General features: G+C 46.0%; 1 protein-coding gene and 1 pseudogene across 1 annotated transcript; one reads left to right on the plus strand and one right to left on the minus strand.

Annotated features, from left to right (window-relative positions):
* Positions 1 to 23,997, minus strand: part of LOC139112928 (uncharacterized) — a 36,599-nt pseudogene extending 12,602 nt beyond the window's left edge.
* On the plus strand, positions 12,971 to 14,104 carry LOC139112926 (uncharacterized). The gene is made up of 3 exons (XM_070673882.1): positions 12,971 to 13,162; positions 13,274 to 13,446; positions 13,654 to 14,104. The coding sequence occupies exons 1-3, from the start codon at positions 12,971 to 12,973 to the stop codon at positions 14,102 to 14,104; spliced, it is 816 nt and encodes a 271-aa protein (XP_070529983.1).
* Positions 23,998 to 24,058: the final 61 nt, after the last annotated feature.

Raw genomic sequence — 24,058 nt, forward strand, 5'->3', positions numbered from 1 at the left:
TAACTTAGACAGATAGGCCGCCTGACGAAGGCTATCTAACAAAGTATTAATATTTGGCATAGGATAAGAATCCTTTTTCGTAATCGCGTTTACGCGCCTAAAATCTATACAAAAACGATACGATTCCGCTTTGCGCACCATTACTACTGGAGAAGCCCACGCCGCGTGGCTGGGTTCCACCAATTCCGTATTTAACATTTCGTCGAGTTGAGACTGCATCGCCTCTAGCACCTTAGCCGAATAATTATACGCCCTTTGCTTCAACGGGGTAGACGAACCGACGTCAATGCGATGCGTTATTCTCGACGTTATTCCCGGAGAATCACGAAGACTCTCGCGTCCTTCCGACACGACGCTCTCTAGCTTAGCTCTCTCGGAGGCCGATATTTCCTTTATACCGCTACAAATAGAGAACGAAGGAAAACCCTGCTCCAACGGAGGTGACTCAAAACGAAACCGACGAGTAGGATCGTCAGAATAATAATACATATTACAGAGAGGGTCCGTAACAATACCAGTGCGCCTGATAAAATCTAAACCCGCTACAACAGGAAACGAAAGAGAATCCAGATAGAAAAATTCGTGTTCGAATTTTCTATCATTTAATACAAAACGGAAACGATACGAGAACGATATTGGCACTGTACGGCCATCCGCCATACGGGCGATTTTGAGTTGCTTATGACGAGGCTCATCAGACTCCGGGTCCGGGATTTTAATTCCAAGGAGGCTCAAACCAGCCTTCCCAATGAAAGTTAAAGAAGACCCTGTGTCATAAAGCGCGGGGACTATCCCTACCGCGGAAACTGAGGTTCCGGGCCTAACGAAACGAAACGATAAAGTCAAAATCCATAAACTACAATCTTCCTTAACCAAGGAATTACTTCTCGAAATTACTTGAGTGACGGGAACTAACCCGGATTCGCCACACAAGGACGTAACGATACGAGATATCCGCGTCTCGGACGCGACGTTGTCGGGAGTCCTAGACCGAATGCGTGACGGGACGCTACTGCCATTTTCTTCCCGCGAAGAATCTGACGACGATACGAGACGGAACGATATTTCCGAAGAACTATCGGAAGTAGGAACGGTACCTAAATTCGACGCCGAGACCGAAACGGAAGTCACCGGCGTGCTCATTTCTATATGGAGGTCGGTACGGGAAACAAGAGTCGGATCGACCTCTACGACCGACTCCCTCTTCGTTTTTGTACAGTCGGGACACGAAGAAACGTGGACGTCGCGGCGTCCGCAACGGTAGCAAAGAGACGCGTTCGAGGAACCGAACACCGAGAAAATACATGCGGTCCCCGCAATTCCAACATTTTAAGGGAGACGAACTAGTCGACGTCGATGCCGATGTCGACGCAGATGCCTCCGGCGCGACTGTGCAATTCGTCGTCGGAGAAGCTTTATCGCGAGATGCGCTCGCGCGTGGCGTTTTGACAGAAGGAGTCGGAGATTTCCGAGTTGAATTACTCGCGGAGGCAGCGCTCGCGATACTGTTTAACGGAGAAGATTTCGGGACGGCCGGGGGGCCACGCACGCTCGGACTTCGCTCCGAAGAAAACTTAGGACGCGATTCCTTTACCGCAACAACGCGGTTCGAACCGTCTGCCGCGAGCAGTTCCTCTTGCCGACAGAGGTCCGTTACAAATTGAATGAGATCCTCGTATTTCGGAATACTCTGACTTGGATGCTTTTGTTCGAATAAGCGTCGATTCGCCGCGTCTAAATGTCCTAGCGCTAACTGCAATTTCATAAAATCCAACGGGTCAGCTAACCGCAATGAACTAAAAGAATTCCAATTCGTCTGATGGACAGACAAGAAACGCCTCAATTCCGGCAAGGAAGGATCCCGAACCGGTTTGAACTCGAGAATTTTACTAACGAAATGACTAGCAAGACGACGCTGATTGTTATACCGCATCTTGAGAGCTTCCCTGGCCAAGGGGTATCCGGAATCATCTAGCGGAAAGCCTGATATCACGGCGAGAGCCTCTCCTTTCAAGCTCGACTTCAAATATTGAAGTTTCTGTACGGCACTGAGCCTCCTCTCGTTGTGGACCAACGAGTCAAACAACGACGCGAACTCCAACCATTCGTCCGTTTTCCCTGAAAACGACGGGAGCGGTATGCGCGGGAGCTGGGGCGCGTGAGGGCTCACAGATTGTTCGGTAGGCGCGGATTCCGTCGGAGCGCGAGTCTGCTGTCTCAAATTGAGGTAGGTGGACGTGATTGTGTCAATCAGATCCACGAAAGCGATCGTCGGTTTGCCCACATCTATTTGATGCTGAGGATCACCTACGTCGGCGTTGTACTCCCGAATTTTCTGATTAAGTACGTCCAACCTCGCCTCGATTTTCTTTAACCTCTCATACCGGGGTGTGAGAGAACTTACATTTGCGACGGTCGCGGATCTAAACTTATTATATGTGTCCGTCACAATTTCAAAGAGCATTTCCCGCTCCGACAGTAATATTCTACTACGTCTCAGAACAGGAGACGAAACCGCGGGAGACTCCGGTTCTACCACCGCCGGAATAGACATTTTAATACCCGTATATTAACGCAAATACTTGAAATTTTAACTTCACGAAACGATATTTTAATTTACGTTGGGCGCCATTTTCTTTGTGCTAAATTAATTTTTTCTTCTATTTAATTTTTGGGAAAACAAAATCAACGTTTCAAAATTTTTAAATTGCCTTTATCAAAGTCGGGGATGAACCCGCGACTCTGCCAGGAACGCAAATAACAAGCTTAGCACCGGCTATAATTTAGCACAAATCAAGATACGCAATGCTACGGAAAGATACACACGGAACGCAAGAAAATACGCAGCGCAACGGAAAGGTATGCGCACGGAACGCAAGAGAATACGCAGCGCAACGGAAAGGTATGCGCACGGAACGCAAGAGAATACGCAGCGCAACGGAAAGGTATGCGCACGGAACGCAAGAAAATACGCGACGCAACGGAAAAGATAAACGCACGGAACGCAAGAAAATACGCGACGCAACGGAAAAGATTAACGCACGGAACGCTAGAAGATACGCGACGCAACGGAAAAGATAAACGCACGGAACGCAAGAAAATACGCGACGCAACGGAAAAGATAAACGCACGGAACGCAAGAAAATACGCGACGCAACGGAAAAGATTAACGCACGGAACGCTAGAAGATACGCGACGCAACGGTAAAGATAAACGCACGGAACGCTAGAAGAAACCGGGGTTGTCGGCACGCGGCGATACATTCCCCGCCCCCGGGTACCCCTCCGAGAACAGGTCGGATTCCGAAATTTTCCCAGCACGCGCGCAAGGCGTGTCACGACAGCCCCGAATTCTTTTCCGAAACCACCCCCCTTTACCCCGGGGCCTCACGCAGCACGCACGCAAATACTCGCCGCACGCCGTCTTCACGTGCTGATCACGATTCGACGTCCCACGTCGCGATGAACACGGCACTCCGCCGATTACAGCTTTCCCTCGGTGGTTGGGTGTACTCAAAAAGAGCCGGTATAGTCCCGCGGCGCGGCGGTATCCGTCGTCGCCGTCCTCAACTCTCCTCTGCTGCGGTGCTTGCGCTGGCACCCCGTGCCGGTCACGTGATCGGTAGCTCCTCGCCGATTTTCTCCCAAAAGAGCAGTGGCTCAAGATTGCCAGCCCCTGGCCGGAACCTGTTTGTTAAAAACAAAATTACTTTTCCGGTACCGGGCGACTCCTGGCCCTTCGTCACGAAACGGCACTCACGGTACGGCACGTGATACCCGCGTGCTCAGCAGCTCGCCGGTCGCTCTCCCTTGTCGTTAGTCCCGCCGGGCGGAAAATTCATGATCGACGTCGGCGAAAGCACTCAAGCCCTCCATGGGCGGAAAATTCATGATCGAAGTCGGCGAAAGCACTCAAGCCCTCCATGGGCGGAAAATCCATGATCGAAGGCGGCGAGAGCACTCAAGCCCTCCATGGGCGGAAAATTTATGGACGAAGTCGGCGAAAGCCTCCTCACTGTCTCGTCGTCGGTCCCGTCGCAGAGTTTTGCACCTCGGTCCTTGTACGACTGCCCCGAGACTCGCGAACGGGCCCGTTGCCAGGCCAACCGCGCCGACGCAATACTCCTTACGGTACCGGTACCGTCAATTTTCGCGAGTCGGTAAACCGCTAGGTCGGTAAGCCGACACCGAAACCGCGAGATAACGTAGTTTTTCCCGTTACACAATACCCCCCTCCAGCGGTTGAGGTGGATGGTATAATTTTAGTTGTGACGGATGCCATTTGCTGGTTCGTTCTCCACGGCTTTCTTCCAGCTGGCAGGTGCCCCCTGGGCTAACGGAGGTAACCTTGAACGGTCCCACAAACTTGTGGAATAATTTGGAGGCCACCTTATCCCCCGAAGACGACAAATGATGAGCTCGACGGAGCACTAAGTCTCCAATCTTGAACGTCGGTTCTCGACGGCGCAAGTTATAGCGTGATCCTTGCTCCGTGCTAGCCTTCAACAAATGTTGCTCCACTAGGTGTTGCAACTCAGAGAGCTTGGACATTCGAATAGCCCATTCGTCGGTGCCTGCCTCCTGCGGATCTTCACGTTCGGTACTTGACGTGACTTCTCGACGATAAGAATTTACCGGTACCAGTTCTCGGCCAAAATTAAGAAAGGCGGGAGAGTGTTTCGTGGAGCCATGCGCTACGCTATTCAATGCGAACTGCAATTCGCCGAGATACGCATCCCATTTCGCGTGGTCACTTTGGTCGAGATAGCTGATTATCAGCTGCCGAACATTCCTGTTCGCTCTTTCCGTGGGGTTCGCCTGCGAGTGATACAACGGCGTTGTCTCGTGCCGCATCCCACACGACTTAACTAATTGCTTCACAGCAGCGCTCACAAAGTTCGTCGCGTTATCAGTTAACAATACGGCAGGCGTGCCAAAACGGTTTAAAATAACGGTACGGAATTTAGACATAAGCACGGACGACGTGATACTTCGAACGGGTACTAGCTCCACCCATTTTGTGAACAAATCTTCAATGACGAAAAGATACTTGTTGCCCTGGGAACTGCGTGGAAACGGTCCCATTACATCCGCCGATACCTTTTCCCATGGAGTAGAAAGGTACCGCGGGTACATCAAACCTTGCGGAGCTGTGTTGGGCGGCTTCACCCTTTGACAGACATCGCAGCCTCGCACGTAGCGCACCACATCATTATATAAACCGGGCCAATAGTAGAGGCGACCGATTCTCCAGTGTGTCTTCGCCACTCCTAAGTGACCTGCCTGAAGATCGTCGTGGCCTTCTCTCAGAATGCGAGAGCGTAACTCCCACGGTACAACGAGCTTCCACTCTTCGCCTGATTCCCTCAGCTCATCCTTGAGGAAGGAACAGCGTCGATAATAGAGTTGATCGTCCTCAATCTTCCAGTCGGGATGATCTTCCGGGCTGGTCCGTACACGATACGCTTTACGCCGATACCATTCATCCTCTACTCGCGTAGAATCACATTGATCCAGCGCCTGTTCCGTCGGAGGAAGCCCCGGGGTAATCGCAGCGAGATCGATTTGACATGGTATACGCGACAGGGCGTCCGCTACGCAATTCAGTTTGCCCTTACGGTATTCAACGGTAAACGAGTACGGTTGCAAACGCAAGACCCAGCGGGCTAAGCGACCTGTCGGGTTTTTCAAACTTAAAAGCCACTTGAGACAAGAGTGGTCGGTATGGACTACGAATTCGGTACCTTCAACATACTCTCGATTCTTTTCAATGCCATATATTATAGCGAGACACTCTTTCTCCGTCACCGAATAATTACGCTCCGCGCTTGACAAAGAACGTGAGCAATACGTGATTACTTTCTCCGCGCCATCCTGAAGTTGAACTAACGCTGCTCCGACACCGCAGTGACTCGCGTCACATTGCAAAACGAACGGGAGCTCGAAATTGGGACGAGCCAATACAGGGGCGGACGTCAGGGCCGCTTTTAACGTTTCGAAAGAGTTGACCTGTTCCTCTGACCACTTCCACTCCTGCTGTTTGCGCAACAGTCGAGTGAGCGGAGCTACTACGGTAGAAAACTCCGGAATAAACCGGCGATACCAACCCGCCATACCTAGAAATCGGCGAAGCTCAGCCACGTTCGTGGGAGCTGGATACGAAAGAACTGCCTCGACCTTCCCGCGATCCACGCTAATTCCTTCTTGGCTAACGCGATACCCAAGGTAACGCGCTTCCCGGCATCCGAATTCACATTTCTCCCAGTTCAGACGGAGCCCAGTCTCCTTTAGTCTACGAAATACCTCACGGAGAATTCTACAATGACTTTCTAAGTCTCCGGTACAAACTAAAATATCGTCCAAAAATACCACTACTTGTGGGTACAAATCCAGAAAAACAGAGTCAGCAAGACGCTGAAACGTAGCCGGACTGTTGGTCAAGCCAAACGGCATAACCCGAAAACGAAATAAACCTCTACCCGGTACTACAAATGAAGTAATGTCGCGACTTTCCTCATCCGCCAGAGGGACCTGAAGAAAAGCCTGTTTTAAATCTAACTTAGACAGATAGGCCGCCTGACGAAGGCTATCTAACAAAGTATTAATATTTGGCATAGGATAAGAATCCTTTTTCGTAATCGCGTTTACGCGCCTAAAATCTATACAAAAACGATACGATTCCGCTTTGCGCACCATTACTACTGGAGAAGCCCACGCCGCGTGGCTGGGTTCCACCAATTCCGTATTTAACATTTCGTCGAGTTGAGACTGCATCGCCTCTAGCACCTTAGCCGAATAATTATACGCCCTTTGCTTCAACGGGGTAGACGAACCGACGTCAATGCGATGCGTTATTCTCGACGTTATTCCCGGAGAATCACGAAGACTCTCGCGTCCTTCCGACACGACGCTCTCTAGCTTAGCTCTCTCGGAGGCCGATATTTCCTTTATACCGCTACAAATAGAGAACGAAGGAAAACCCTGCTCCAACGGAGGTGACTCAAAACGAAACCGACGAGTAGGATCGTCAGAATAATAATACATATTACAGAGAGGGTCCGTAACAATACCAGTGCGCCTGATAAAATCTAAACCCGCTACAACAGGAAACGAAAGAGAATCCAGATAGAAAAATTCGTGTTCGAATTTTCTATCATTTAATACAAAACGGAAACGATACGAGAACGATATTGGCACTGTACGGCCATCCGCCATACGGGCGATTTTGAGTTGCTTATGACGAGGCTCATCAGACTCCGGGTCCGGGATTTTAATTCCAAGGAGGCTCAAACCAGCCTTCCCAATGAAAGTTAAAGAAGACCCTGTGTCATAAAGCGCGGGGACTATCCCTACCGCGGAAACTGAGGTTCCGGGCCTAACGAAACGAAACGATAAAGTCAAAATCCATAAACTACAATCTTCCTTAACCAAGGAATTACTTCTCGAAATTACTTGAGTGACGGGAACTAACCCGGATTCGCCACACAAGGACGTAACGATACGAGATATCCGCGTCTCGGACGCGACGTTGTCGGGAGTCCTAGACCGAATGCGTGACGGGACGCTACTGCCATTTTCTTCCCGCGAAGAATCTGACGACGATACGAGACGGAACGATATTTCCGAAGAACTATCGGAAGTAGGAACGGTACCTAAATTCGACGCCGAGACCGAAACGGAAGTCACCGGCGTGCTCATTTCTATATGGAGGTCGGTACGGGAAACAAGAGTCGGATCGACCTCTACGACCGACTCCCCTCTTCGTTTTTTGTACAGTCGGGACACGAAGAAACGTGGACGTCGCGGCGTCCGCAACGGTAGCAAAAGAGACGCGTTCGAGGAACCGAACACCGAGAAAATACATGCGGTCCCCCGCAATTCCAACATTTTAAGGGAGACGAACTAGTCGACGTCGATGCCGATGTCGACGCAGATGCCTCCGGCGCGACTGTGCAATTCGTCGTCGGAGAAGCTTTATCGCGAGATGCGCTCGCGCGTGGCGTTTTGACAGAAGGAGTCGGAGATTTCCGAGTTGAATTACTCGCGGAGGCAGCGCTCGCGATACTGTTTAACGGAGAAGATTTCGGGACGGCCGGGGGGCCACGCACGCTCGGACTTCGCTCCGAAGAAAACTTAGGACGCGATTCCTTTACCGCAACAACGCGGTTCGAACCGTCTGCCGCGAGCAGTTCCTCTTGCCGACAGAGGTCCGTTACAAATTGAATGAGATCCTCGTATTTCGGAATACTCTGACTTGGATGCTTTTGTTCGAATAAGCGTCGATTCGCCGCGTCTAAATGTCCTAGCGCTAACTGCAATTTCATAAAATCCAACGGGTCAGCTAACCGCAATGAACTAAAAGAATTCCAATTCGTCTGATGGACAGACAAGAAACGCCTCAATTCCGGCAAGGAAGGATCCCGAACCGGTTTGAACTCGAGAATTTTACTAACGAAATGACTAGCAAGACGACGCTGATTGTTATACCGCATCTTGAGAGCTTCCCTGGCCAAGGGGTATCCGGAATCATCTAGCGGAAAGCCTGATATCACGGCGAGAGCCTCTCCTTTCAAGCTCGACTTCAAATATTGAAGTTTCTGTACGGCACTGAGCCTCCTCTCGTTGTGGACCAACGAGTCAAACAACGACGCGAACTCCAACCATTCGTCCGTTTTCCCTGAAAACGACGGGAGCGGTATGCGCGGGAGCTGGGGCGCGTGAGGGCTCACAGATTGTTCGGTAGGCGCGGATTCCGTCGGAGCGCGAGTCTGCTGTCTCAAATTGAGGTAGGTGGACGTGATTGTGTCAATCAGATCCACGAAAGCGATCGTCGGTTTGCCCACATCTATTTGATGCTGAGGATCACCTACGTCGGCGTTGTACTCCCGAATTTTCTGATTAAGTACGTCCAACCTCGCCTCGATTTTCTTTAACCTCTCATACCGGGGTGTGAGAGAACTTACATTTGCGACGGTCGCGGATCTAAACTTATTATATGTGTCCGTCACAATTTCAAAGAGCATTTCCCGCTCCGACAGTAATATTCTACTACGTCTCAGAACAGGAGACGAAACCGCGGGAGACTCCGGTTCTACCACCGCCGGAATAGACATTTTAATACCCGTATATTAACGCAAATACTTGAAATTTTAACTTCACGAAACGATATTTTAATTTACGTTGGGCGCCATTTTCTTTGTGCTAAATTAATTTTTTCTTCTATTTAATTTTGGGGAAAACAAAATCAACGTTTCAAAATTTTTAAATTGCCTTTATCAAAGTCGGGGATGAACCCGCGACTCTGCCAGGAACGCAAATAACAAGCTTAGCACCGGCTATAATTTAGCACAAATCAAGATACGCAATGCTACGGAAAGATACACACGGAACGCAAGAAAATACGCAGCGCAACGGAAAGGTATGCGCACGGAACGCAAGAGAATACGCAGCGCAACGGAAAGGTATGCGCACGGAACGCAAGAGAATACGCAGCGCAACGGAAAGGTATGCGCACGGAACGCAAGAAAATACGCGACGCAACGGAAAAGATAAACGCACGGAACGCAAGAAAATACGCGACGCAACGGAAAAGATTAACGCACGGAACGCTAGAAGATACGCGACGCAACGGAAAAGATAAACGCACGGAACGCAAGAAAATACGCGACGCAACGGAAAAGATAAACGCACGGAACGCAAGAAAATACGCGACGCAACGGAAAAGATTAACGCACGGAACGCTAGAAGATACGCGACGCAACGGTAAAGATAAACGCACGGAACGCTAGAAGAAACCGGGGTTGTCGGCACGCGGCGATACATTCCCCGCCCCCGGGTACCCCTCCGAGAACAGGTCGGATTCCGAAATTTTCCCAGCACGCGCGCAAGGCGTGTCACGACAGCCCCGAATTCTTTTCCGAAACCACCCCCCTTTACCCCGGGGCCTCACGCAGCACGCACGCAAATACTCGCCGCACGCCGTCTTCACGTGCTGATCACGATTCGACGTCCCACGTCGCGATGAACACGGCACTCCGCCGATTACAGCTTTCCCTCGGTGGTTGGGTGTACTCAAAAAGAGCCGGTATAGTCCCGCGGCGCGGCGGTATCCGTCGTCGCCGTCCTCAACTCTCCTCTGCTGCGGTGCTTGCGCTGGCACCCCGTGCCGGTCACGTGATCGGTAGCTCCTCGCCGATTTTCTCCCAAAAGAGCAGTGGCTCAAGATTGCCAGCCCCTGGCCGGAACCTGTTTGTTAAAAACAAAATTACTTTTCCGGTACCGGGCGACTCCTGGCCCTTCGTCACGAAACGGCACTCACGGTACGGCACGTGATACCCGCGTGCTCAGCAGCTCGCCGGTCGCTCTCCCTTGTCGTTAGTCCCGCCGGGCGGAAAATTCATGATCGACGTCGGCGAAAGCACTCAAGCCCTCCATGGGCGGAAAATTCATGATCGAAGTCGGCGAAAGCACTCAAGCCCTCCATGGGCGGAAAATCCATGATCGAAGGCGGCGAGAGCACTCAAGCCCTCCATGGGCGGAAAATTTATGGACGAAGTCGGCGAAAGCCTCCTCACTGTCTCGTCGTCGGTCCCGTCGCAGAGTTTTGCACCTCGGTCCTTGTACGACTGCCCCGAGACTCGCGAACGGGCCCGTTGCCAGGCCAACCGCGCCGACGCAATACTCCTTACGGTACCGGTACCGCCAATTTTCGCGAGTCGGTAAACCGCTAGGTCGGTAAGCCGACACCGAAACCGCGAGATAACGTAGTTTTTCCCGTTACAACAAATTTAAACAATCTCTTTGAAAAGAAAGCTTTCGATAACACCGCTTTGAAATTACGATTAGCTCGTTTAACCACATTATACGAAACATTCAAAAAATTTAATGACAAATTATTAATCGCTGACCCCGATAAAACGTATGAAACAAAATTTACGCAACTTCAAGATCGGTTTTACGTACTCGCGGGTAAGATCGAGGAATCGTTTAATGCAGCTAATGTATCCGGCGCGATTGTTCACAACTCAAATACGAGCAATGTTTCACAATCCGAAATCGCAACCACATCAAGTGCATATCAACGTTGAATCAAATTGCCGGAAGCTTCACTACCATCCTTCGACGGAAAATTTGAGAACTGGCTGTCGTTTAAAAACGCATTTAATAATATCATTGGATCCCGTACCGATTTGTCCGATATAGACAAGCTTGAATATTTGAAATCCGCGTTAACTGGTTGTGGAGGTAATATACACCAACACAAGCGCCCACCGAACAGCAACCCGTTCAACGCATGTAATTAAAAGCTCGCCGCTTGGAACGCGATTCTCTCGCGAGTCAAATTACCTTAAGGATGATATATAAGGCGAAGGACCGGAATCGGTTTTCGCTTCACGCCAATTAGCGAAATCTAGGGCACATCTCCGGATAGTGCCAGATAAGCTTGTACTAGCGAGAAGTACCTTTTGAATTTAACTGCGGATAGCTTTCCATACTGGAAGCTACTCCTGCAAAAGGAGGGGGGTTGATGGAGGCGAAGGCAGAAGCGCCAGTGGACTTTCCAGCTGGACCACCAAACCCGAGGAAGACTCGGCGAGGCAGGACAAGGCGGAAGCCGATAGCAGAGGGGTCCCCGGACAGCACGACCAGCTCGGAGCGGCCTAGGATTCTAAAGGTGGAGATCTTCCCACCGGGACAGCCGCTGATCCTAGAGGCACCACGGATCGTCGGGCCGCCACCGAGACCAAGGCTGCCACCACTGGAGTTCCGGCCCTGGGCACTGTGCGCCCTGCGGTTATAACCACCTCGTTTCACCAGGCCTCCTAAAGTCGCATTGCTGCCGGGCGACATAAGGACCTACCGACTGACCAGTCCTAGGTACCAAGTACCAGGTACGCCGCGACCACTGCCGGTGTCCCAGGGTACACAGACTGAGGACCTCCCAGCGCCGGCCACATTACACGCTCCGAGGCTGACCAACGCGGGAACCCAGACGATGTGGGGGAGTATGGAAAATAGCGGGGATATATGTTAATGGAAGGATAGAAAACATGATTGAGAATATGAGAAATTGGATAGATGAAAAAGAGGAAGAAGTGAGATATTTGATTGGGGGGGATTTTAATGTGAGAACGGGAGAGGAGGGGGAATTATGGGACGAAGAAAATGAGGAAGAAGACAAAGAAGAAAGGAAAAGGAAAACAAAGGATAAAAAAATTACGGGAGAAGGAAAAAAATTTTGTAAAGCTCTGGAAGAAGCGGGATAGGGAATAGTTAATGGATGTATAAGGGGAGATGAAGAGGGGAAGTGGACATATGTGGGGGGAGAGGAAAAACGGTAACAGATTATGTTGTTAGTAATGTGGAATCAAAAAGAGAAATCATAGAAATGAAGGTGGGGGAGGAAGTGGATTCGGACCACCTGCCGTTAATAGTGACGATAAAAGGGTATAGAGGAAAGAAGAGAAGATTTAAGTATGGAAAAAAAAAGAGTATGAGACTAGATTGGAATGAGAAGAACAGGAGAATATTCAGAGAAAAGTATGAAGAAAGAAGGGAAAGAGAAGATAAAATAAAGGAAAATTGGAGCAGTTTTAGTAAGGAACTAAAAAAAACGAAGAAATTAGTAAAGAAAGAAATAAAAAAGGAGGTGGGAAAAAACCTAAAGAAAGATGGTGGGATAAAGAATGTAGAAGAAATAAATGCAAAGTAAAGGAAGAAATGCGAAAATGGAGGAAAGGGGAAGGTTGCGGGGAGAAGTATAAGAAGGTAAGAGGAGAATATAAAAAGCTATGTAAGGAGAAAAAATTGCAAGAAAAGGTGAGATGGGAGAAAGAGATAGAAAGGATTAAAACGGAGGGAGAAGTGTGGAAAATTGTAAACAAGGGAAAAAAGAAAAGGAAGGAAATAGAAGAAAAAATAAAGATTGAAGAGTGGGATGATTACTTTAGAGAGATGCTAGGTGGAGTGGAATGGAGAGTAGGGAAGAACTGGGAGAAGATCGAGAAGATGATGAAGAAGAAAACATAGAAAGAAAAGAATTTGAGAAAGTAATGAGAAAGTTGAAAAAAGAAAAAGCAGCAGGGAGTGATAAACTAGAAAATGAGATTTGGAAATGGGAAGGGGTGGAAGTAAAAGAGAAGTTATGGGAAATGTGTAAGAAGGTATGGAGGGGGAGGAGATGCCGGGGGAATGGAGAGAAGGAGTGGTGGTTCCGGTGCTAAAAAAGGAAAAGGGAAAAGGTAGAAGACTATAGAAGGATAACGCTGACGCAGACAGCGTACAAAGTGTACGCATCTGTGTTAGTAAAAAGATTAAGGAAGGATATAGAAGAGAAAGGAATATTACCACGGAGTCAGGCCGGTTTTAGAAGAGACATGGGGACAGTGGACCAGATATATGTGCTAAATTATTTGATAAACAAGAAGATAGAAAAAGAAAGAAAATGGTAATAGCATTTATTGATATGAGAGCAGCTATTGACTCTGTGGACAGAAAAAATTAGTGGAAGCAATAAAGAAAAGGGGGTAAGGGAGAGATTGATAAGAAGATGTGAAGAAGTTTTGGAGAAAATAGTGAATAAAGTTAAAGTAAAGGAAAAATAAAGAAAAAGTTTTTGGACAACAAAGGGAGTAAGACAAAGTTGTCCGCTTAGCCCTAGCTTGTTCACTCTCTTATTGGCAGATTTTGATAAAGAGTTAGAAAAGGGAGGATGGAGAGGGATAAGATTAAAAGATAAGAGATTTTACTCGCTGGCGTATGCGGATGACATTGCATTGATGGCAGAAAATGAGGCGGGAATAAAAGGAATGATTAAAAATATGGATGAATATGTGAAGAAAAAAGGTCTGGAAATGAATGTAAAGAAGACAAAGATAATGAGATGTAGAAAGGGTGGAGGGAGATGGAAGAAAGTAAAATGGGTTTGGAAAGAAGAGGAAATAGAGGAAGTAAAAAGTTTTAAATATTTGAGATATATGATCATGAGAAACGGAGAACAGAGGGAGCACGTAAAAGACAGAGTAAAAAGAGCGGCAAGAATAATGGGGCAGGTATGGAGTATAGGAAAGAGAAAATTCGGCAAAGATTGGAGTAAAAGAATATAGCTATTTGACAAACTAGTATGGTCGGTTGTTAAATATGGTGTAGAAATATGGGGGTGGAAAGAAAGGGAGAAGGTTGAGATACTGCAGGAAAAATACCTGAGATGGGTGCTGAGGGTAAAAAGATATGTACCAAGATATATGGTAAGAGAGGAGCTACAGAGGGACAAACTGAAGGAAAGAGCAGGGATGAGGGCGTGGAAGTATGAAAAACGGCTAGAAGAAGGGAAAGGAGGAGAATTAGCTAAATAGTGCTGGGAAGAAATAAAGGAAGGAGCGAGGGAGGGAAGAAGTAAAGGAAAATGGGAAAAAAAGAGAGAGGAATTTTTTGAAAAATTTGGGTGGTCTGGAAAAGAAGTGGAAGATTTGAGAGAAAGAGAGGAAATAAGGGGGGAATATATGGTAAAAAAAAGACAAAGAATGGCAAAGAGAATAAAGATGGGAAAAGATAAGAGGATCAAGGTTTAATAAGTATTATAAGAAAGTGAAAGAAGAAGGAATACCAGGGTATCTGAGGATGGGCTGGAAGGAAGAAAAATGGCAAAGAATAGCAAAGTTCAGATTAGGGGAGGAAATGAGAGGAAATAAATATTGGGAGGGGGAGGAGAAAAGAAAATGTAGAATGTGTCTTGAGAAGAAAGAAACGTGGGAACATATATGGGAGGAATGTATAGATTGGGGAAATGAGAGTAGCTGGGAGGAGATAGTGGAGGAAATTTTGGGAGGGAAAGGAAGGGGGGCTGATTGGCTAGAAACATTGGAAAGGACAAGGGAAAAAATAGGTGTAAATGGAAGAATGAAAGAGATTGAAAAAAAAAGAGAAGTAAAATAAAGAACGTCGGAAACGAGGGTCCAAGGTAGAAATATAAGGTAAAATAAGGAAGGAAGCGTGATCTCTCTCTCTCTCTCTCTCTCTCTCTCTCTCTCTCTCTCTCTCTCTCTCTCTCTCTCTCTCTCTCTCTCTCTCTCTCTCTCGGCGCGTAGTTAGTAAGGTAGAGATGTAAGAAGGCGTAGGTTAAGTTTTTAATTTTCAGGAAGCTGGTGTAAAGAAGAAAAGAAGATTGTAAAAATAGAATTAAGATAGATTTAAGGAAATGATGTAAAATGAAGAAATGTGTAAAGGAGATGTTATGTTATGTTTTGTCTGTTTGAGTTTATAGGTAGAGTATTATGTAGATTTATATGTTGAAATAATAAAATTGCGTTACTATTTTATATATATATATTTTATCGAGCGTTTCTCAGTAGTATTTTTCTGTAACAAGACGCCAAGGGCCTTGAAATAATCGCTTAGCATCATATATCCTACGAGGGACTATCCCGCTTTATTCGCATAGGCTTTATTCGCATACGCTCAATTAGCAGGCAGTTAGTCTCGCCTTGGCAACTGGCACGTTTATATCTCCCCTTGTTTTGTACACCTAGTTGTTCATTAAAATACTCTTATAATTTCATTCTTTCCTTTTATTCATCCTTAAATAAAAGTTTCAACATTATATTGTTACGTCCGTGAATTTTTCTTTTTATGGGTAGGGAAATAAAATAAGGAAAATTGTTTTTTTTTGTTTTTAAGAATAAAATAACATTAGGAATTTATTTACTAAAAAAAAAATTACAAATTAAGTAACCATTGAGATTTGGAGTGATAGTGTAGGTCTGAACGTTGCCTGGTTAGTCCTACCAAATTTTTGGGAGGTGGAGGAAGTTTGATAATCTCGTTTGTGGGTTTTTATGGTTGCAACGGAGGCTTCGGAGGTTTTTTAATTGGCGGTGGAGGAGGTGGCTCCCGTGCTGGCGGCTTTCCCTTTTTTACAATAATTTTGAGAGGGAGTGGCTTGATGCACAGGATCTTGGGAACCGGCTTTGGTTTTGGGAGGTCTTCAATTCCGGCTGCCCGGGGGTCGAATATCCCTGTTTCCTCAAAGTTTTTTCGTAATTTCCTGAAGATAGTCTGTCTTCCGCCTCTCTTACTTCTTCGAGCTCGTTTTTTCTTTTCGTTGCTAATTGATTGAATTGAATTTATGAATTACAATAATAATTGACATTTAATTAATTGTGTCGGATTCGCTTGAATTTATAAATATTGAATACAATTAAAGAATCGCGTCGAAATTATAATTTTGTTAAGATTCGCTTGATTATCAATTATCAAAGAATCGCGTCGGATTTACAATCGTATTTTGAATATTCGCTTACTTATCAACTATTAATGAATCGCGTCGGATTTATAATCGCTCGTGTTTTTAACAATCAATGGATCGCACCGGATTTTTAATCGCTCGTGTTTTTTAACAATCAATGGATCGTGCCGGATTTAAAATCGTTCGTGTTTTTTTACAATCAATGAATCGCGCTGGAATTATAATCAATGGATCGCGCCGGATTTATAATCGCTGGATCACGCCGGATTTATAATCGCTGGATCGCGCCGGATTTATAATCAATGGATCGCGCCGGATTTATAATCGTATTAGATTCGTAATCGCGATACAGAGGTTTTTTAAGGAAGAGTGCCCGCGTTTCGCTCTACGGAGTGCGCAGGGCTTAGGGTAGGATTGTTCTGCAACGCCTGGAGTAAGCGCGCAAGAACTTAGGATAGGTTTGCTCCGTTGACAGGGGAGCGGTATAGGAAGAGAGACCCGATGCTTCGCCGTGGTTAGCGCGCTTTCGAGGGAAGGAATTTTTCCGCGAGACGCCTTGGGTAGCGCGCAGAAAAATAATGAGTAGAAGGATAGTCAGGTTCTTTGGAATTCTCACCTCTGTGTTTTCTCCATGATCGCCTTTGATAAGCGCTTCAATGTAGTTCACACTTTGGCAAGAGGAACGGAAGTGTTTGTTGCTAATTTTCGGGCCCTTTTTATACCCTAAAAGTGTAGGCGAGGGGTGTAGGCGGAACGAGGGGTATATTATTCTAATATTTCTATTGGCTCTTGAGGACATGGAGGGGGAAAGCGAGGGGTCAGTCGGTCGCGAGCCCTTGCAGGTGTAACTTCGCGGAGGTCGCGCGGCCAATTAAAGGGCCATCTCTGTAACGCCGCGGGAACTTCTGTCTCTGTCACTCTTATAGTCGCTGTTTTTCGGAGCCGCTGCTCCATTGCTCATCATTGTTCCAGTTCCAGTTTTATTTTATTATTTTATTTAATGGAGAAAAAAAAAGGAAAATAATGTAATATTAAAAAAAAAATTTAATATGTAACAATATTGTATTTGTTTTGTATGATGAGGAAACGAAAAGTCCTCGGTGTACCTCTTAAAGAGTAAATAAACACCATTACTACTACTATATTTGTCTCTTTTAGACATTAATAATGTTATCGTGGTTTAAAATTTTAATTTAACATTTCTTTAAAATAATTAACTTGATATTAATTTGGCAGAAACATTTAGTTCCTAAAATTGCCGACAATGGACTGATTCCAGGAAACTTTCTCTTCCTGTGTGACGTCATTAACCCTCACCTTAAGTCACACGAACGCACTAACACATAGTGGTACAAAACCGGCCTATATACTCAATATTCCGGATCGTCCTCTGTGATCTTTATTTCTTTCCGACACAAAACTTGGTCTAAATCGACACGGCACTCTCACTTTCTTGGTTCAATACAAAACGTGGAATAGCGACCGGTATCGATCTCTTCGCGCACACTATGCTGCTCTCGCAAGTAGTGTAATATCCATTGTAACCCGTAACCGCATCGAGTCGTGTTACTCTGCGCGTAGTCCGCCGAAACCGTTTGAAATAAGTTTTCATGTTACGAGCATGTTCCGCTAATCAAGTATTGGTTGACTGTAACTAGCGCAGAGTGCCTGTAATATTGATGTGCTTTACCTTGTCGAGCGCCCTCCCTCGTCTTACCTTCCGCGACACCCGTTGTTCATCAATCCTTAATGGATTGTACCGTGTTATACTTCTAGCATATCGATCGCTTTAACTACCGTGCTCACATTTTTTTGTTATATGAATTTTTTTAATTTTTGTTTGGACTAACGGATTAATGTAGAAAATGCAAAACCGTAGGGGGTTTTTTGTCTATAATATTGTTACGCCCGGTATACGGAGCAGCATGAAGCTGCCGGCTCGCTCCGAGGTTTCGATTCCCCGTTGCCAGGGGAACGAAGACTATTTATTATGGTTAAGATATGACAGTTCTGCCCGTGTCTCGTATCGGTGCAGACGTTGTATCGTTTGTTTTCTCTTTTATTAAATCGTTCTCGTTCATTTCTATAAAGACGTCTTCCTTTCTTTCGCGGAGCTCAGGCGCCGCTAGTGTGAGTGAGTGAGTGAAAGAGACGCGAACGCGGAGACGTTCGCCGACCCGTTCCCGGCGTAACATTTTTGGGGGCTCGTCCGGGATGGCTACGCATACGGCGAAGAGGAAACGATCCCGTCAGAAGGATCCTGCTTCGTCGGAGGCGGCGGCGTCAGTGGTCTCAGATTGCAGACGGGCAACATACGCACACTAAGCACAATGCCGTGTCCGTGTGCGCCCGCAGCGCCTGCAACGCCTCGGCCAGCGTCGGCTGCTGGAAGAGCGCAGACGTATGTCATATCTGACTCTGTCTCTCTAGAACTACAGCCGACGTCACTTAGTTCTAGAGAGACAGAGTCAGATATGACATACGTCTGCGCTCTTCCAGCAGCCGACGCTGGCCGAGGCGTTGCAGGCGCTGCGGGCGCACGGCACACGGTGTTAGTGTGCATGTTGCCCGTCTGCAATCTGAGTCGCTCCGTCAGAGATGCGTCAGTTGTGGGTCGAGCAGGAGCAGAGGGAGGAGAGTCTGCGGGCTGAGATTCGTCTGCGTGATGATGCAATCACAAGGATGCAGTGCCGAATCCTGCAGCTAAGTCCCTCCAATAATTTTTCGCGCGTCTCCGGTGTTCTTCCGGCGGAGGGAGGCGCGAGTTTCGTTCCGGATGTCCCTCCGGTTGAGGGTGACGCGCGTTCTGTGGCCGGGTTAAATTTAAAACTAGACACTTATAACGGTTCCGTTCCGTTGCAGGAGTTCTTTTCTCAGTTCGATTTGATCGCTCGGGCGAAGCAGTGGGGACAAGAGGCGAGAACTGTTGCCCTTGTTTCTTGCCTTCGGGGCAGAGCGCGTTCGGTTCTCTGTACTTTACAGGATTCCGAGGGCATGAGCTACGCGGAGCTTAGAGCAAAGCTCGAGTTGTGTTTCGGAGAACCGCGGTCTTCTCAAAATTACTATTCTCTTTTTACTAATCGGAGACAGAAGGAAGGGGAGGATTTTGCTTCTTTTGGGACGGAATTAGTTTTCTCGGGAAACGAAGGGGGGCTCGAGGAGAGTGTTGGCTTTGTGGGAAGTCAGGACACTTCCAGAATCAGTGCCCTACCCGTAAGGAAAACTCGGAATAGTCGACCTCTTCGGGGAGTCGGCTAAAGGAAAGGGGGCCCCGAGGAGTTATTTTCCAGGAGAATCGGCTATTCTTCACGCGATTTTTGTTTCGCAGGAAAGATTAATGGTAGGCAATGTAATTTCAGGGTTGACATGGGCTCTGATATTACCATTTTGAGTTCTAGGTTTTTCGGAAAGGGGAATTCAGGTTTACAATCGCTTAGAGAGGGGCTAAGATTTCGATATCCTACAGGGGAAGATGTTTCTATTAGAGGAGAAGCTAAAGTTTCTATGGAGGTAGGGAAGTTTGCTCTTGAAATGAGCATGTTTGTAGCGGAGATTTCGGATGATTGCCTTTTCGGGGCAGATTTTCTGAGAAAGGTTGGTTTTTCCAAAATCTTTGATAAAGATTTTAGTTCTTGTCGGAATTCTTTGAGGGTGGCCAGAATCAAACAGACTTCCGGGGTGAATTCTTCTTTTCCTCAGAAGCATTTTGAAGAAAGCTTAAAAGAATTAAATGATGAGCAGAAGAATGTAGCTTCGTTATTCTTTAGAGAATTCAGGGGACATTTTCGGAGGAAATAGTTGCAGGGAATTGCGAATTAGTGACACATAAGATTGATGTAGCGGACGCTCTTCCGATTAGACAGGTTCCTCGTCGGATTCCTTTTCGAATGAGGGATGAGGTTGATGGAATTATCGAAGATATGAAAAACCGTGGGGTAATTGAGAATTCGCAGAGTCCTTGGGTTTCTCCAGTAGTTTTAGTCAAAAAGAAAGATGGGACAATTAGATTCTGCGTTGATTATAGGAAAGTTAATGCGGTCACAGTAAAAGATTCTTTTCCTCTTCCGAGGATAGATGATATTCTAGATCGTTTGGCTGGGAATTCCTGGTTTGCTACTCTTGATCTTAAGAGTGGGTATTGGCAAATCATGATGGATCCAAAAGACAAGGAGAAAACGGCTTTTTCCATAGAAAAAGGACTTTGGCAATTCACTGTCATGCCTTTTGGTCTCACAAATGCTCCGGCAACTTTTGAACGGTTTATGGAAAGGGTTTTGGAAGGGCTTCTTTCTAAGAGTTGTTTTGTATATTTAGATGATGTAATAGTTTTTGGAAGGAGTTTCGAAGGACTTATGGAGAATCTTAATGAAGTGTTTCTTCGTTTAAGAAAATTTAATTTAAAAATCAATCCAGGGAAGTGTGTTCTTTTCAGTAGGAAAGTTAAGTACTTAGGTCATGTGGTTTCTTCAGAAAAGGTAGCTACTGATCAGGAGAAAGTAGCACCAGTGATGGACTGGCCAGTTCCTCATACGAAGAAGCAATTGAGAAGCTTCTTAGGTTTTTGCTCGTATTATCGGAGATTCGTGAAAGGTTTTTCTTCAATAGCAAAGCCACTTTATTATTTGACGGGAAATTTGGTGAAATTTTCTTGGACGGATGATTGTCAAAAGGCTTTTGAATCCTTGAAGCGAGCTTTAACTTCTCCTCCAGTGTTAGCGTTCCCGAAGGAGGAAGGTCAGTTTATTTTAGATACTGACGCTTCTGGAATAGGAATCGGGACTGTTCTTTCACAGAAGCAAGAGGATGAGGAGAAAGTTATAGCGTATTTCAGTCGGGTTTTATCAAAGTCTGAAAGGAATTATTGTGTTACTCGACGCGAGCTTTTAGCCATCGTTGATGCAGTCAAATTTTTCGTCATTTTCTTTTAGGAGGGAAATTTTTAATTCGCACGGATCATATTTCTTTAAGGTGGCTCTTGTCTTTTAAAGAACTCGAGGGTCAGTTAGCTCGCTGGGTAGAAAGGTTACAACAATTTCAGTTCGAAATTGCTTACAGGAAGGGGACTTCTCACGGGAATGCTGATGGTTTATCGGGTAGACGGCTTTGTGAAGCGGAAAACTGTCGGTATTGTTTTAAGGTTGAGCAAAAAAGTCTTTCCGAGAGAGGTAAGACTGTGGCTCGAATAGTCTTCCAAGTAGAAGAGTTAGATCTTTGGAAAAAGGATCAGCGGGAAGATCCGAGTCTTAATGTTTTAATACAGGCGAAGGAGTCTGGGGAACGTCTTTCCCGTTCGGGATTTTCTTCTTCAGATACAACGGGAAGAGTTCTTAATTCATATTGGGATTCTCTCGTTTTAGAGAACGGAGTTCTTTATAAGAAGTGAATAGCTCCGAATTTGAGGAAGGTGCTGTTTCAGTTAGTGGTTCCTCCTAAACGGATTAAGGAGGTTCTGGCTGATGCCCATGATTCTCCTTCGGTTGGGCACTTTGGGATTAATAAGACTCTAGATAGAATTCGAAAGCGTTTTTATTGGGTTTCTTGTAAACAAGATGTAGAAGATTGGTGTCGTTCGTGTTCGGTTTGTTGTTCAAAGAAGGGACCTTCCGGCAAAGGAAAATCTCCTTTGCAAATTTACAATGTTGGATCTCCGTTTCAGAGATTACAGATGGACGTTCTTGGTCCTTTTCCTATATCTTCTTCTGGAAATAGGTTTCTTTTGGTCATTGTTGATTGTTTTTCTAAATGGGTGGAAGCATTTCCGGTGAGGAATATTAAGGCAAGAACGGTAGCTGAGGTTTTTGTTAGAGAAATTATTTCAAGATTTGGAGTTCCTGAGGAAATACATACGAATCAGGGACGAAATTTTGAGTCCGGTCTTTTGAAAGAGTTGTTGAATCTTTTGGGAATTAGGAAAACTAGGACTACTGCTTTACATCCACAATCGGATGGGCAGGTGGAGCGACAGCATCGTACAGTTTTGGAATATCTTTCAAAATTTGTTTCAGAAAATCAAAAAGATTGGGATCGTTGGATTTCAATGTTTTTGTTAGCTTATAGGTCTTCGACGCATGAGGTTACTGAGGTTTCTCCGGCGGAGCTTTGTTTTGGCAGGGATTTAAGGTTACCGTTAGATTTGACGCGGGGAATGCCTCCTCAATCTTCTCAGTTTTCAGCTTCTCGAGGAGAGTTTGTTAGAGGTTTAAAACAAAGGCTTGATGAAATCCATTCTCAAGTCAGGAGGAAAATGGCGGTTAAGTCCTCTCGTGTAAAGGCATTTTATAACAAGAATGTTAGGGATATTTTATTCCGAGAGGGACAGAAGGTTTGGTTTTTTAATCCTTGTAGAGTTAGAGGTAAGGCTCCTAAATTACAAAGTAATTGGGAAGGACCTTACTTGATTTTGAAGAAGTTAGGGGAGGTGGTATTCTGTATTCAGAAGTCGCCTAAGCATAGGAAGAAAGTCGTTCATGCGGATAGGTTGGCTCCGTATTTTGAAAGGAAAAATTAAATGGATTTTGGGGGCCGTGTTTGTTTTTTTGGAAAATTGATTTTTTAGATACTGCTTTTCTTCTTTTACTCTTTTGAGGAGGAGTTTAACTAGACGGAGAGGAAAGAGAACTTTCTTCAGGAGAGACGTGTTCCGCCCCATTTCGAGATGAAGGAAGACTTTTCGTTAAGAAGACTGTTCTTCCCATGGTTTTGATCTGTGGTTTCCATGGGACGAAGGGCTAATGCCAGAACAGAAACTTGGGGAGACCTTGAGTCGGAGGGTCCACAGAAAGTTATGCCCCCCCCCCCTTGTTTGAAGATTTTAATTTCGAGAAGAGGAGCAGCGGAATCGAGCTGAAAACCAAGGACGGAAGCATCTTCGCGCTGAGGAAGATTCTTCGCGTCGTTTCGTGGTGTTCAAGAACTTGGACAGGAGTCCAAGATGGAACAGGAAGCCACGGAGGCCCCCCCTGATTGTCGGGGCGACAATCTGGAGAAGAGGGGCAGTGTTACGCCCGGTATACGGAGCAGCATGAAGCTGCCGGCTCGCTCCGAGGTTTCGATTCCCCGTTGCCAGGGGAACGAAGACTATTTATTATGGTTAAGAAATGACAGTTCTGCCCGTGTCTCGTATTGGTGCAGACGTTGTATCGTTTGTTTGCTCTTTTATTAAATCGTTCTCGTTCATTTCTATAAAGACGTCTTCCTTTCTTTCGCGGAGTTCAGGCGCCGTGAGTGTGAGTGAGTGAGTGAAAGAGACGCGAACGCGGAGACGTTCGCCGACCCGTTCCCGGCGTGACAATATGAATGTTTATCATTTCACGAACGGTTAAGCGAGAATTGTTGGATAATCTATGCACTTTATTAATATTAAAAAAATTATCAAGAATATATTTTTAATTAAAAAATAGTTTACAGATAAAATAGAAAAGATACTTACTGATATTGGAATAACTACATCGTTGGCACCGTAAAATAACATCAAGGGCACAGTAACTTTTTTTAAATCGTACATTTTAGGCGTTGCTTGTCCGTACTGTTTGTAATTACCAATATATCCATAATCATAGGTTTGAAATTTTTCTGCAACAATAATAATTATTATCTGCAACAACAATAATAATTATCAAGAGACGCGATAGCGTCTCGCGTCAACTGTAGGAACAGCGAAATCTACCATGTATTTTTACGCAAGTTATCGAGTTGGAGACTGCTGACATTGACAGATCTTAATAACTGTTGAAGTGATTAAGTTTTAAGTAGGTTCATTAAAAAGCTTGGGGTTAATTTTAACAACAATTGTGTTTTTTTTTGCTTTAGATGGTCT

Source organism: Cardiocondyla obscurior, unplaced genomic scaffold (genome assembly GCF_019399895.1).
Source record: "Cardiocondyla obscurior isolate alpha-2009 unplaced genomic scaffold, Cobs3.1 scaffold66_0_105518, whole genome shotgun sequence".
In the NCBI taxonomy this organism is placed as follows: Eukaryota; Metazoa; Arthropoda; class Insecta; order Hymenoptera; family Formicidae; genus Cardiocondyla; species Cardiocondyla obscurior.

Coding starts and splice junctions, on each gene's coding strand:
- LOC139112926 (XM_070673882.1), top strand. CDS start 12,971: ATGGAGAGTAGGGAAGAACTGGGAGAAGATCGAGAAGATGATGAAGAA. Junction 13,163..13,273: donor TATGGGAAATGTGTAAGAAG/GTATGGAGGGGG, acceptor ACGCTGACGCAG/ACAGCGTACAAAGTGTACGC. Junction 13,447..13,653: donor ATAGAAAAAGAAAGAAAATG/GTAATAGCATTT, acceptor TTGTCCGCTTAG/CCCTAGCTTGTTCACTCTCT.